General features: G+C 44.8%; 1 protein-coding gene across 1 annotated transcript; it reads right to left on the bottom strand.

The window, feature by feature from the left end:
- Positions 1–2,234: 2,234 nt before the first annotated feature.
- On the bottom strand, positions 2,235–7,234 carry LOC146353330 (lysozyme C-like). Its single transcript, XM_084836255.1, is given in 4 exon segments — positions 2,235–2,539; positions 4,284–4,362; positions 4,554–4,712; positions 7,087–7,234. Coding segments are annotated over 4 exon segments (447 nt in total). The 3' UTR covers positions 2,235–2,478.
- Positions 7,235–13,301: the final 6,067 nt, after the last annotated feature.

Here is a 13,301-nt window from a genome sequence, read left to right as displayed (position 1 = left end):
TCAGTTTGTTCTTTTAATCACAAATCCACAAATTTCTTCATAAACTGGACGGAAAGAACTTGAGGCTTTAAAAAACGGAAGGTGGGAGGACGTGAAGCTAGCAGATTCATCCATCCGGGCAGAGGGTGTGTAGCTCTTAAAAGTCTGGCTTTGAATCCCTGTGTACTCGACTATGTTTGTGATGCTGGATTAAGGTTGCCACCTCTTCTTTCTGACAGGCTCCTCGTTGTTAACAGCTACATGACAGCCAGGTACAACATGGTCTTGTCCATGCTGGGAATAACTGTACCTGCTGAATTTGGCCACGTGGAGGTGGGCGAGCATTTTGTTCAGTTCATTTTTTGATAAGAACTTTCCAAAAATCACAAATCTCTTCATGGACAGGACAGAAGGAACTTGAGATCAGAAAAACGTTTGAAGGTGGGAGAAAGCACAAGTGACTGATTCTTCCTTCCCTGTTGACAACCTATAGCTACAACTGGCAAAAGGAGGAGGAGGATGTGGCACTCTTGATTAGTAGCAGATAGACCTAGGGCTTGGCAATGGCTCAGGGGGTCAGGTCTCCCGTACTGCACTGCCACCAGCGCCCTGGCTCAGTGGACTAGTCTACTCCACAAGCTGCAGCCCACCAAGGCAAATTCAGCCAGGCAGGTAGAGAGTAGACACAGAAGGCTTATCAAGCCCCTGGTGGATCTCTATACATGACTCTTGGTTTGGATGGCCTTAAGTGCACTTAACGCTGACATGGATGGTAGCCAAAGTAGTTTGGTTTTTGAAACTGCAGGACTAAGGGAGCAGTAAGAGCAAGTGAACCACCTGAACCAGCTTCGCTTCCTCCCACCCACTCTAACCGCCACTTCCTTTCTCGCCCCCCCTTATCATCCAGACATTAACATCCATTCTCACATGCGCCTACACCCAAACCATCCCTCAGGCTTTTAAATCTTGACCGCATCCAGGATCTGCACATCAAGGACTAGCAGGAATGTATTCCTATGTATTGGTTTAACCAAAGTAGATTGCAGAGCTATGTAAATACGTTCATTGCTTTAGCATTTCTTTTTCTGACCAAATTCTCAATTTAGCTTCCTTTCCTTGGATTCAGTGTGATGATACTTCCACACATGCCTGCACAGATTGAGTTATTTTCTCAGGCTCCTGATAGATGTTACGACAAATATTTGTTTGCATTTTTTCTAGAAAGGTTTTTGGGAGATTTTTTGTAGGAGCAAGAAGGAAAAGAACAGATCCATATGGTCTGCAGCCTGCATTGTGACTGTTACCACATTCTGCAAACTCAGTCAGCTTCAACATGGGGAGACATAGCATGCAGTTCAACTATATAAGCCTTTCCATTCATCTAGGCAAAATGGAAATGCAGCAATACATTATTAGGCACTGGACTCCTTTCCCTCTCACTGGACTGGAGTGGGCTGGATGTATACTGCAGGGCTGTGCAAGTGTAGAAAAGCCACAGAAACTGGTAGTGGACAGGGACCATAGCTCAGTGACAGCGCACCTGCTTTGCATGTAGCAAGGCCCTGGTTCAATCCCTGTCGTCTCCCATTAAAAAAGATTAGGAAGAAGGTGATGGGAAAGGCACCTGCCTTGCCTGAGGCCCTAGAAAGACACCGCCAGTTAGAATAGACAGTAATCTGACTAGGTGTTGCTTGCTATGTATCAGGTGCAGAATTCTGCTTTCTAGGCCTTTATTTTTAAAAGAACGTGTTTCTTGCCCCTATGGAAACAAAAAAATGTTTAAATGTATATGGGCAATACAGACATCTCGGAAGCCAGAGGGGTTTTGAATAAGATTTTTTGAGTTTGGGAGGGGGCTTCAGCACTCTCCATTGTTCCTGTTCCTTCCCATGATAAGCAAAATAAATTGTTAGCTAGTAAAAATTAATAAATGAAATAGCTAGTAATAAATTGTCAGCTAGTAAAAATTAAAAAATAAAATTACACATTTTTTAAAAACCCTCTGCTTAATTTGTGTAATTTACAAAGCTCCCAGAATCTCATTTTCCTTGGTGCAGAATTTGAGTTACCTTGATGCAAAATTCCGATGATTTTTTAAAAAATCCTTGTTCATACATAGACTTCTTATTATCCCCACCTTTGATTCCTTCATTCACTCACAATTTCCCTTCTGTTGAGACCCATTCTATAATCCCTCTGCTCAGGAGCAGAAAATGAAGAGATCAAATGAGTGTAAGAAAACATAACAAAAATGGTGTGCTGTATATTCCTTTTATTGGTCCCCAACAGTTAGCAACATTCCACCATGAAACCTATTTTGAGACATATATTGGACTAGATTATCTCCGATTCTCGGTAGTTTCAGAAACTCTGGGATGTCCTTGGAGACGTGAGGCTAAGCTAATCATTCACCCATCATCAACCTATCCATCCTTTCTCAACCACCATCTCTCCCCACATAGATCATCTTCAGACCCAGTTACGTTCAGGGTTGCTGGACTAGAAACAACCCTTGATGTATGGATCAACATTTCCTTGGCAGTGTCTCTTCCAGCCAACCCTGCAGAGAAAGAAACGGGTGCAGGGGAAACCATTAAAATTCTTATTTGCTGCAGAAGGAACTAAAGCATTACTTGAGGGGTAGCTGCCCTTGCATATCATTCCCCTTAGATACAGCCCTTTTTAAATCTTGGCTGAGGCAAAGGAGAGTACTGTCCATTCCATCACCTTCCCTCCAGCTCACTACCCAACCCTACCCTTTGTTTTGTACTGAGGTAGAAGGAACAGTGGCAAGGATCAAGCAGGCCTTTCAAACACAACTTCATTGCTACATCTGGAACAAGCTCCTCCTGTTAAGCGCCACTGCAACAAGCCAAAAGCACTAACACCAAACCACAGCCCCACCCCGTGTGTGTGTGTGTGTGTGTGTGTGTGTGTATGTGTGTGTGTATATATATATATATATATATATATATAAAAACAGCTTGTCAACCAGTTGTCCAGTCTGCCGGGAAATTCAGGTAGGCTTTGCATCATAGGTCTGTGCCTTTTTGAGTTGCCCAAAACTCAACTTCTCAGTTTCCCTAAAGGGCGGTTGTTAAACAAAATAAAACACCAAAAGGTGAAAAAAGACAATCCTAGGAGAAAGCATGAAGGGTGCCCAAGCTGCAGTTGGTACAGCCTTTCCATGGTGGAGGCAACAGACAGCAGACTAATTACATTAGGCTGTGTCCAGGTATGCAAAAGGGTTTCCAGTTGCATCAGGGCACACGGGAACAACAAAGCTAGGGCTGCTGTCCTTTTGAAATTACATTCAAAGTTGTCTTCGAGTCTGATAGGTCTGCTAACAGCTTGCTTCCAACACTACCCCCTTAAGGCTGTACAACTGGGAGCATTTCCTGATGAAGGGGTCCTAAGTGCCAATCATCAGAAAGCATTGTGCAGCTGTTCTGTCTTCCTTTATGGATTTTCCATGGTAAGAAAAAAGACGGAAGAAGCGGTAAGGAAACACGGGAGTGGTACAAGTGGAAGACAATGACATCTGCCGCCCCCATAACATTCTATGAATGAGGCAGGGTGATGGTGCAGTAAAAGCCTCATCTGGAACCACTGCAAGACTCCATCATACCCTCTGCCACAAACATCTTTCCCCTGTTTAAAAAAGATTATTTTTGAGACAAATGTCTGTGTAATTCAAAAGCTGTATCATGGATCCAGCCTAATATATTTTGGCTGGTTCGAATAAAGGTATCACTTTCCTGTCCCTGCTTGGATGCTTTTCCTAATGGCCACCTGTGTTTTTTGGCCCATGCAAAACAATGGCTTGGATTCAGAGATATTTTGCATGAACAGAAAGGCACTTGCCCCGTCAATTTTTTCTGATTTCCCCACTGTGCTGCAGCCCTCCAAGCCCCATCACGCACCACTCCAGAGAGTCCCCTGACTCTCTGGAGCAGCTTCTGGGGAAGTGCAGGGAACTGTGTGGGGGGGGCAGAAAAGCCCCTTTGCCCAAGCAGAGCTCTGCTTGTTTGCCTCTGGATCAAACCCATTATCCATGTACATGCCTCAGCTTTCATGCGGAAATCTAGAAGTCTGCAACTTACATCCACCCATCACCCCTTGTCCTATTTCCAAAGACATAATAGACTGTTCTGGAACTTTCTATGAAACTCCAGCTGCATCCTCACCCTGAATCATGTTTAGGTTCTCTCCCTGGCCCCCCTCCCTAGTCCCCCCCCCCAATTACCTACCCCCTCCCTCCTATTCCACTCTCCATCCCACTGCACATCAATGATTCCACTTACCAGGGTGTCAGGCCCTTTGCTCCCTCTGCAGTCTTTCTGGCACCGGGCATGTCATCTTCAATGTTATCGTCCAGGAATTCTCAAGAAAGAAGAAAAGGAATGGGATGAGCCATGAAGAAAAGACATAGGTGCACATTGGGAAGATGGCATGGGCCAAAATGGAAGCCAGAGGTGCAGGGGAAGGGGTTCCTCTGAACCTTTGTGTGTCATTGGCTATTATAACTGCTGCCAATACATATCCTCACTGCACACACACACACGCACAGTTACTGCTGCAGAAAATCTTGCATGCATTTTTGGAACCAGGGGTCTTGCCATTGCTACACCAGTTTTTGCTGCTGATCTGGAAGATCCTGTAGTCGCAGCTACTTCCATTGTCATTTATAGCCTTGGTGTTGTAATTACTCTCATGTTTTGCCAGGCAGACCCCTGCAGAAAGTTATTGCGGCTAGGATATCTTACCAAGGACAGTGTGACAAACCCCTATATTCTGAACAAACTAAGGATGCCCCCTCCTGTGGAAAAGACGTCAATAGACAGACAATATTTTAAATTTTATTTCCAACTTTATTTATTTATTTAAAATATGTCTTATTTATCTATTCATTTATCTCATTTTATACCACCCAATAGCTGAAGCTCTCTGGGCAGTTCACAAAAATAAAACCCACAATATTTATTTATTTGTTTGTTTATGATTTCTTGGCTGCCTTTTGGGGTGGGAGCCCTCCCAAGGCAGGGTACAACAATAAAACCATTATGGTAATAATAGTAACAACAGCAAACAAAACACCAGCATAAAAACAAAACCTACCACTTTACAACTGTAGAAACAACCCAGTCCAATAAACAAAATCAGGGGAAGGCCGTAGTAGGGATTCACGGCCTTCCTAAAACCCTGCAATGATGGGGCTTGGTGGACCTCAGATGGCAACTTATTCCAGAGGTGTGGAGCCACTGCAGAAAAGGTCCTCTCTCTTGTCACCCACCTAATTGCTCTCACAGGCGGGCAAACAAGAAGGGCCTCGCTTGCTGATCTTAAAAGTTGTGGCAGCATGATATGGGTGAAGGAGGTCCTTCAAGTAATTTGATCCCAAACACTTTAAGGCTTCTAAGGTCAAAACCAGCACTTTAAATTGGGCTCGGGAACACAGCAGCAACCAGTGCAGCTGGCACAGTATAGGCGTTATCTGATCGGACTGCCTCGCCCTCCACCAACTAATACACATTACTAACTTACAATAATTCAGCTGATTGGAACTAGCTACTTCTTTTATACTGTAAGTTCAAAATAAGGAGGTGGAAGCAGCCTCTACATAAATTTCTGACTGGCTACCTAGACCACTTTTTTCACCATTGGGCCAAACCACAATCTGTCTCCTCTAAGAAGCCACACTTTATGGACTTCAGATTCCCATAAGTAGTTGAAGCATCACTCCACTACTTCGGACTTCCTGGAAGCATCCAATCAGGAGACATCAGATGTGCTCACACTCATTCAGATCTTCTTTCCTGCAGTAAACTCTGCAGATGCCCTGAAACCCAAGATTCTACTCAAGCATGTAAAATAGTTCTATTTAGGTTGTTAGGTTGACTTTACTGATTTTTATTTACAAGTCTGTGTAATTGTTGTCTTCTCTTTTTCTTCCACATTGACATTTGCCTTTATCAGTATAAAACAACATTTCTCTAGAATTTCTCACTAACTTCTTCCCCATATGCTAAGATGGAATGGTTGTTAAGCTACTACCCCCACCACCCCTTGGGTTCTTTGGATATTTCACACCATTTGGTTAAAGTTTGAATCCACTGGGATTTGGCAGAGTTAAAACCAAAGAGCCCCTCTTTTTATTTACTTCTAGAGCTGGTCTTAATGGAGGAATCCTTGTCGATAGGGCTTTCAACTCCCTCCCCCAACAGTTGTACAGTCTAGAACAGGGGTAAGCAAACTTTGGGGCCCATGGAGAGCAGATGGCCAATTACAAAATGTTGGGGGTTTGTGACTGGCCATTCCCTCCTCCCTGGATTCTGATTTTTCTTGCCCCTCCCTCTCTCTGGATTCTCGCTCTTTCCCTTTGGCTTCTCTCCTTGCCCAGGATTTCACCAAAGCCCTAACAAAAAAGCAGAAAATCATCAGATTGGGTGACAAAGGGGCAGCAGACGTGGGTGACAAAGGGGCTTTGGCATGGCTGAGATGAGAATTGGAGGGAAGGGGGCAGAAAGAGACCCTAGGCAGGAGTAGGCAACCTTTTGGGTCATGAACACATTTGACAATTTGAGAAACTTTCCTGGGCACCACCACAAAATGGCTGCCATAGGAAGTATGACTACGTGTAAGCAACCTGCCCCAATACTGAGTACAGGGCAGAGTTGGGGCTCCAGCACATTAAGAACTCCTTTGGACCCACAGTTTTGAGCACCACCAGAAACCTATTCCATTGCAAATCCTGTTTTTTGTTCTTAAAGTGGGAAGTGTTGGGCACTTTGGTGGGCACCAGGAAAGGTGTCCAGGGGCACCAACCACATTGCCTTTCCCTGCCCTAGAGTGTTCAGACTAGGATCAGCCTGTGGTGGCAGCCTATCTTAATTCTGTGTCTTTGTCCCACCCACCCCATCGCGGCTCAGGGAACCTAATAAAAAGAGGGTCTGCTGGTAGGGAAAGTCTCCCTCCCCCTTGCCACCAGATCCATCACAGAGTATAGAAGTCTCAGTCCCCCAGCAAGAGTGGCAGGAAGCCATGGGAGTGACAAGTTAAGGGTGTTGGATCAATCTTGCTGTCGATAAAGACCAGGTAGATACTCACAGTCAGCTCCTTTGCGTCTCACAAACCCTTCAAAGCCATGCCTCTTCAGGACCTTGGCCAGCTCGCATCTCTCAAACCTCTTGCCCTAGATGCTGGGCACTATCAGTACTACCAGGCAGGAGAGCCCCAAGAACAGAAGCGTCTTCATCTCGACAAAGCTTGTCAGATGTGAGCACTTCATGCCTGCCTCCTGCTTTTATCCTCCTCACGAGGACACAAGGCGTGGAGCCCTTACACAATCCCCTCCCACTTCTGCCAGGAGTCATAGTTCTCTTTCCCCGGGTGCCCCTTGGGGACCTTGCAAGTTCAGTCTGTGAGATTAAGAGTTTGCCACAATTGCTCCACCAATCAACACATTGAGGACGTATCTCATTGTGCAAGGGAGGCCTGAGCACAGCCTTTCCCAGTAGTCATCCCATGCACTAATATTGTCTCCCAAATGTTTTCTTCTTTGTGACCCCATCCAGAATTGCGCTTGGGCAAGTCAGACAGGCCTGGTACATCTTTCCCTTTATTGCAGGGTGGGAAACTGCAGGGCTTCATTCCCGCCCTTGCCTTTCCCAGTCGGGAAAGATGAGGGGGCAGCAACGCCAGTTCCTGACTCTGCCATCAGCTCAAGGAGCGCTCCTTGAGCAGACAGCTCAGTTGCGAGCCGAATTGGGCCCTCTCCAGTCCCTTAGCTGAGCAGCATGAGGATTGGAAGGGGCCCCAATTTTCATCCTGTTCATTTTTAAACCTTCCCACCCAGTGCATGAACCATAATGGGGATGATGGTGCCCTTTGCCATCGCAGGGATCAGCTGAGGAAGTTGTATGTTTGTATGGGGCGTCTGTGTGACGGGTGTGTGTCTACCTGTGTGTCTGCCTGTGTTAACGTGTCTGTGTCTGGCAACACATCTGGGCAGATGCTAACAGTGGCCCTGCCCACTTATGGCGTGTGGCCCCCGAAGTCCCAGCTCAGGGACAATTGGGCCCTTGGGCTGAAAATGATTCCCCAACCCTGGTATAAAATCATTAACATTTAAACTTTGAACTTCAAAGTTGAAGCTTTAATGGTTCAATCTTTAAATGTGATTTGCTGTTGCTGTGGCAAAGCAGGTGCTCTCTGGGGCCACCTCACCCACAATGCCTCACTTTGAGGAAGGACCCCATTTCTCAGAGTGAGGCATGAGTGCTCCAGAGACCCCAAAGGAGCACTGACAGTTGTTCTGCCACAGACGCAAAAGTGGCAGCAGCAGCAGTATCTTGGAGGAGGATGCCATGGCAACAGTGATGGCAACAGAGGAGCAAGAGGTAGCGGATGAGGGGTGCAGTCCACCTCCCCCCCTCCTGATCCACCGCCTGAGCCACATGGCTCATCGTGGCTCATGATAGGGCCAGCCCTGAATTCTTTTTAACATGGCATGATGTAAACAAACCTGGATGTACCAGTTAGAACTCTAGCAGCTGAATTCTGCACTAATTGAAGCTTTGTGCCATCTCCAAGGACAGCCCTGCACATCATGCGTTACAACTAGGAGGTTACCAGAGCCTGGATCACCGTGGCCAGACTACCTCCATTCAGGAATTACTGCAACTCATCAACTAGCTGAAGCAGGAAAAAGGTAGTCCATGCCACTGAAGCCACCTGGGCCTCTAGTGATGAAGCTAGATTAAGGAGTATCCCCTAAGCCACAAAACTGTTCTTTATGTTGGAATGCAACACCGTTCAGAACAGTTTGATCATGCTCTGGAACCAAGATGAAATCGCAATATTAAAGGAGTTTTGTTTATGGAATGGCCAAGTATGCCATTACTCTAGAACAGTGGTTCTCAACTGGTGGTCCAGGGACCACTGGTTGTCCATGGTGACTTTTTTGGTGGTACACACGAATATATAACTGTATAAATATAGATACCATTTGTATTGGGAACCTACCAGAATATGAATTGTGCCTTGAGGAATTAGGTGTGACCTGTCACAGCTTCCCTTCATGCCTTTACTCCCAAAGAAAAAGCTTGGACACAGCAGCTCCTAGAAGCTGCCAAGCTATAGGCCTGCTTGCTATGAACAGCCATGCGAATATCCCTTTAAGCAGAGACTGCTAGGACTGGGTGGTGATGCTGCATTTCCCACAAGTGTAGGCAATCAGCACAGGTGGGATGGATTAAGCCTACAGGACAGACTTCTGCAAGGCCCTGCTGCTGGACTACAAAAGACAGCTGGAGAAACAGGGAGGGAGGGTGCCAGTGGATGCTTGGTGTGAGAGTCCACTACCAAAAGCTGTGGACTTCACTGCTGCCTCCCTCCTTCTTGTCTCTGGGATTCCAGACCACTGAAGGTGCTGTGACTACAAGCTGGAAAGAGACCCAGTCCACCAAGAGAAAGAAGGTATCATGCCTTTGCCCGGGGACACACACCATAATTTGGGACCAATTCCAGTGTGGTGTAGTGGCTAGAGTGCTGGACTGGGAGTTGGGAGATCTGGGTTCTAGTCCCCACTTGGCCATGGAAGCTCACTGGGTGACCTTGGGCCAGTCACAGACTCTCAGCCCAACCTACCTCACAGGGTTGTTGTTGTGAGGATAAAATGGAGGAAGGAGGAGGATCATGTACGCTGCCTTGAGTTCCTTGGAGGAAAAAAGGCAGGATATAAATGCAATACACAAATAAATATAAATAAAATAAATTGCTGGTGTTCATATATGCAGTGGATGAAACCCAGTGGGTCTATTTTGTGATATTTATGTTGGCCAATAAAGCCTAAGGACAGCTGCCTACCTTGATCTGCCTTATGTTGGGTAAAATCAAGAACCAAATCACTTTGGCAATACACCATTGTCAGAGAAAGTTTGTGGGTATCTACAGCTATACAGTTCAAATAAAAATGTTTTAGAGTCGGTGTGTTTACATAACTTAGGGCGCAATCCTATGCATGTTTAGACAGAGAAAAGGCCTACAACTCCCAGCATTCCCCCCAGCTCTGCTGGCCGGGGAATGCTGGAAGTTGTAGGCCTTTTCTCTGTCTAAACATACATAGGATTGTGCCCTTAACCATCTTTACAGGAGGAAAACAGCACAATAAAACAATGTGCTCTTCTCCCATTATTTACATTCATACACTTTTGCACAACAGAAGTGCCACTTAATGGCTGGGCAGCAACTAAAAACTTGTTTTTGGTGGGAAGGTGGGAATGATCTGTCTAGATATGTGTGCTTTTTGAGGGTAGCTCCCGCTGTCATGCTGAGTGGTTATCGTGTCATTCGTTCTGTGCTAAATGTGTTTTAGTTTCTTTATAATTTATGTTGTAAAATGTAAGTACAGTTGGATGAATCAACAGACTGGTTGAGGGAGACTTCAAAGATGAGTTTCTTTTTTATAAGACTCTTGATACCACCACAAAGGCTCAGGATGTGATGGAAAATGTTAGCAATTTAACCATTCCTTTGAAATGCATGGTCCGGATTGGGCAAATCACTGATGGTGCACCTGCCATGCTGGGCTCAAGAGCATGCTTCCAAGCATTGGTGAAACAGCACGCTCCAATGGTAAGCGGAGTTCATTGCTTCATTCATAGGGAAGCTTTAGCATCAAAAACATTGCCTGATCAACTTGATGCTGTTTTCAAAGGGTTGGCAAAAGTGGTGAGTTACATCAAATCATCAGCTCTGTTCAAAAGATTTTGCCAGGACATGGGTTCTGACTTCAATGTGTTGCCATTCTAGACTTCTGTACAGCAGTTGTCAGGAGGGAATTTAGTCAGTAGAGTTTTTCAGTCGAGAGAGGAGTTGGATTTGTTTCTCCAGAAACAAGGGAAAGAGGAATTTGGAAATGTGCTGACACAGTCAGATTTAGAATTTGTATATCTTGTTGATATTTTTGGAATCTTGAACAAACTGAATCTTCAGCTGCAAGGGAAAGGTGCAATTCTGTTCTCTTACCAAAGCATCATCAAGGCTTTTCTTGACAAGTTGGAACTCTGGATGGTAAGAGTAGAAGACAATAATTTGGTTCAATTTCCATCTGTGGATGCCATGCTCCAGAAAAAGGAAGCTATTCAGACACAAATTCTCGATCATTTATGGAAGCTACGAAATGAATTCCAGCAATACTTTCTGGAGGTGGACAGGACAAAGGATGGATTATCTTTCATCAGGAATCCATTCAATTCAGATGTTAATAGTGCTTCAGAGGATCTGCAGGAGGAATTCTTGGATCTGAAAAATGTTTTTGTGACCCAAGACATGTACAAGCAGTCTACCACAGAGAAATTTGGGGCCAGCATGACTGGGAGTTACCCAAACCTGTCAGCACATGCAGTCAGATTTCTTTTGCCATTTGCATCAACTTATATGTATGAGATGGGATTTTCGTGTTTGTTGCACGTTAAGTCCAAAGAGAGGAATTCGTTCGCAGTGGAAAGAGATATTTGTTGTGCATTGTCAAGTACCACTCCAAACATTGAAAAGCTTGTGAGTGAGAAGAGAATCCAAACATCTAAGAAATACATAAATTTCAAACCAAAATGTGTCCGCTCTTTTTAATCATGCCTCAACCAAAATAAATAGATAAAAGGAGTTGGTCCATTAAAAATTTTTGATTGGCCTCGTGGCCCGTGGACTGAAATGAGTTGAGAAACACTGCTCTAGAACAATGGGGGATAGCAAAGAGGACCCCATCTATCCCCAGTGCCTGCATCTTGTCAGGATTCAGTTTCAGCTTATTGGACTTTATTGAGCCCATGACTGAATCCAGGAACTGGTTTAGATCATGCATAGCCTCACCTGAATCAGGCAGCAACAAAAATTAAATCTGGATGTCGCCAGCATTCTTGGCTCGGAAGGACAATTACCTAGTCAAATTCAGTCATGATCAATGGTATGTCCTCCAGCTAATGAGAATTAGAACAAGGCAGATAATAGGAAATGGAGAACTAGGTTATATACCCAGGGAGAATACAAGGAAGGGTGGCTTTCAAACAGTTTGTGTGTGAATGTAGCCATTGATAGCATATGCCAGCCCTGCCCAACACAGATCAGAGATAAAAAAGGGGATTGAGGGAGCGGCAGCTGCACCCTCATCTGGGGCTTGCAGGAGCTCCTTCAAGTGCTGGACAAGTGGGGTATTTTTTAATCTTTCACCTTTGGTCCAGGGGAGAGCAGGCTGAAACTTGCTTTTCATCGTATACAAGGGTTTTTTTTACTGCTCTTATATGACTTTGAAGTGCCAACAGTGCCACTCTCTAAACCTTAGGGAAATTTCACAATATTACATTTCACATCATCTGAGGTTTTTTACACTATCCTTAAATAATTTTGATGATTGTTCTTATAAAATGTACAGAGTAGGACTAACAATCTACTCCAGAAAATATCTCCGAAGCGTGATTCAACAATGCTTGCAGCAATGCTAGGTTCAATAGTAACCAGCATGGTGAAAAACAAAGCAATGACATTGCAAGTTGCACTTTCCGTTGTGCTGAACCCACATAAAACATTAACATTTTTCACAATTTTGGGGTAATGTGTACATGCTCTGGGCTACGACACTTCTGAACTTCTACAGCTGTCACTACTGCAAGTATTCATTGGGAAAATGGAATGGTTGGACCAGCAGACAACAGCCTCATTCAAGTTACAGCTGACAACTTTGACACCAACATTTCCAACCAGAATGGCCTCATGTCAATGCATGGGCTTGCCATGACAGTGACACAAAAGGATGCCACCCTCATGAGTTGTAAAAGGACAGTACTGCATGTGAAAATACAGTGTCTCAAGAAGGAAGGTATGCCAACTGTTGAGCCAGCAGATATTGCACTGCATTGTTTTAAAGGACCAAAGACTATTGCTATGCCAGGGGAAGTAGCAGACATGCTGAAGGGAGAAGACTTTCCTCAGTTTAAGGACCTGGCTGCCAAAGTGGTTACCGAATCAAAATATAAGAGAGCAGAAGCTCTTGATTATAATTTCCTCAAACAAGTTCTTGATGGAGATCTAGAATTTGGTGGCTGGATCATGAACAGTTGTCGTGAGAGAGGAGCGTGTCCAGAAGAAAAACACAAACTGCATTTGTACCATTACTCAGTATGATAACATCTGAGCCAGACAGTATGAAGGCAGCTATAACTGAGGCAATGTGAATAACTAAAACAGCAGATCAGAACAGGACCATCTTCACAACTGATCAACAATTTTATAAAGTTGCTGTCAATTTAACTTGGGTAGAGGTGTGC

This window comes from Heloderma suspectum, chromosome 2, assembly GCF_057233095.1.
Source record: "Heloderma suspectum isolate Gila_16-S chromosome 2, 16-S_ref, whole genome shotgun sequence".
Taxonomy (NCBI): domain Eukaryota; kingdom Metazoa; phylum Chordata; class Lepidosauria; order Squamata; family Helodermatidae; genus Heloderma; species Heloderma suspectum.
The sequence above is the reverse complement of the archived record's forward strand: the minus strand, read 5'-3'. Positions and strand labels throughout refer to the sequence as shown.